General features: G+C 43.2%; 1 protein-coding gene across 1 annotated transcript in view; it reads right to left on the reverse strand.

Moving 5' to 3' along the window:
* The window catches only part of LOC116686209 (abl interactor 2), a 110,794-nt gene that overhangs the window by 49,070 nt on the left and 59,341 nt on the right, over nt 1–2,383 (reverse strand). Inside the window, exon 3 of the mRNA XM_032511191.1 lies at nt 225–401. Coding sequence (XP_032367082.1) covers nt 225–401 — 177 coding nt within the window. The remainder of the gene's footprint in view (nt 1–224; nt 402–2,383) is intronic.

A 2,383-nucleotide genomic window follows, 5' to 3' on the forward strand; every position in this document is an offset into this window, starting at 1 on the left:
TTGTAAAAGAGATTCTGAATCTCAATGGGACTTCCTGGTTAAATAAAGGATTAATAATTTGTTTATATTATAGTGGAGGCTACACGCAGTTTAACCGTGCCCGAGCACGTTTGACTAGTGTGATTACTTTGTGCCGTGTACGCCGGCCGTACTGACATGCGTACGCCGGCCCGTGGTTTCTACCACATGGAAATCATCCTTTTCATCTTCATTGTGATTCCCACCTTGACTCCGTGTCCAATGTCGTCCAGCACGTTGTAGTCGATGGGCTTCCTGATGTAGCGCACCGGCCTCTCTATGTTGGACGGGGCAACGATCTTATGTGAGCGGGCCGTGTTCTTATTGGTCGTCAGGATGCCGATCTCCCGCCTCGCCACCTTCTCTTTGTGGATGTCAACGGTCTGAAAGGAGACAAAGAGTCAATTTTAAAGGGCTAATTTATACACCGGGTTTAAAAATTGTAATCTGTGATTTATCACACATGGTTCAACGTTTAAAGGTCCCATATTCTGCTCATTTTCAGATTCATAATTGTATTTTGAGGTTGTACCAGAATAGGTTTCCATGGTTTCATTTTTAAAAAACTTTCTGTTGTACTGCACATTGTTGCAGATCCTGTTTTCACCCTGTGTTTTTGTCTGTGTTTTAGCTCCAGAGTAAGAGATCTCACTAGTTTTAGCTACAGAGTGAGACATCTCACTTGTGATAGCTCCAGAGTAAGACATCTCACTTGTGATAGCTCCAGAGTGAGACATCTCACTTGTTTTAGCTCCAGAGTGAGACATCTCTCTAGTTTTAGCTAAAGTGTGAGACATCTCCCTTGTTTTACCAACAGAGTGAGACATCTCCCTTGTTTTACCAACAGAGTGAGACATCTCACTTGTTTTACCAACAGAATGAGACATCTCACTTTTTATACCAACAAAATGAGACATCTCACTTGTTTTACCAACAGAGTGAGACATCTCACTTGTTTTAGTACAGAGTGAGACATCTCACTTGTTTAAGCCATTAAGAACGAGCTAGCATGCATTTAGACTTTTTTTTTTCTCTTTGATACAACAGCACATTAGAAGGTGCTCCAAGCGTTGTTGGGTGACGTTACTTCTCGTTGACGTTCAAAGTATTTTCAAACAAAACGAGACAAGCTCGCCCCTCCCTTCTTATCCCGTCCTTATTTCTTCTGTTTTTACAGTGTGTTCAAGGGACAGGCAGCTGGCAGATAGTGAGGAGATGTTTGCTGATTGTGACAACAAATGTTGTAGCCTAAAACACGTGTGGCATCACTTAGAGAACCTTTAAGTTCAACATTAACAGACGAGATGTTAACAGATATATATATATCTGTATATATATATGAACGATATTGTGTTTTAGCATCGACATCGCAATGTGCGGATGCACAATAGTCACATCACAGGACGTTACAATGTTGACTCTAATCCTTTTATGCTGCTTGATAGAAAAGTAAACTCGTCGTTCTCCTTTTACATGATTATTACTGGCCGACCCTTCCCCTTTAAGACAGGTAGCCATGTGGACAGCCCCTTTAAGACAGGTAGCCATGTGTCCAACGTGTGTATGCGACGTTAGTCCAACAGGGTTTGTTTTGGGAAGTGAGGCTCTCCATGTGTAGATGAGTACTGTAGGCAAAAAAAAGACAATCAGTTTAAATCCAATTTAGGTCGATTCGGTGGCATTGTCCGAATCAGTGTCTGTCAATCTCTCTCACTCATCCTCAGCGACGTCCGTGCGTCCAATTCATGTATGGATTTCGACAGTTCTTCTACCTTCATTGTCAGTCCGGTGATTGCACGAAGCAGATCCACCGACCAATTTTACGATGATTTAGGGAGATTCCAAGTCCCATGACCAGAAAGACTCCCAACAGAATTCCAATTATCCACAAATCTTCTACATCTTCCACGGTCAGAACATCCAAGCAGACCACTTGCCAATTCTCCCAAGAATCGCAAGCGTAGCCTGCAGCGTATGTTCCACCTGGGCAGGTCGGCCCCGGTGAAGCGTGCCTGAGTGAGAAAATCTTGTCAATAGCACTGAGTGACCAGTTGATCAATTCCATTTTGAAAGTTTCCCAGGAAAAAAGCAGGCAGCGGGGACAGAGAAATGACAGTCTCCACACAACAAGTAGACAAAAATAGGAGATAGTAGGGGAGAGTAGGAGAGCACGACTGCACTCGAGGAAGTAAAAAGAGATAGAAAACCGGAGAGCTACTGGAGAGGCAGTCGTCTTCCACAGCGCCTACATGATGATGAATATAGTTAGCCTAAAGAAAGAAGCAGAAAGCTGCTACCAGGCAGGCAAAAGCTAATATAGTTAGCCTAAAGAAACAAGCAAAAAGCTGCTACCAGCCAGGCTAAA

Source organism: Etheostoma spectabile, unplaced genomic scaffold (genome assembly GCF_008692095.1).
Source record: "Etheostoma spectabile isolate EspeVRDwgs_2016 unplaced genomic scaffold, UIUC_Espe_1.0 scaffold333, whole genome shotgun sequence".
In the NCBI taxonomy this organism is placed as follows: domain Eukaryota; kingdom Metazoa; phylum Chordata; class Actinopteri; order Perciformes; family Percidae; genus Etheostoma; species Etheostoma spectabile.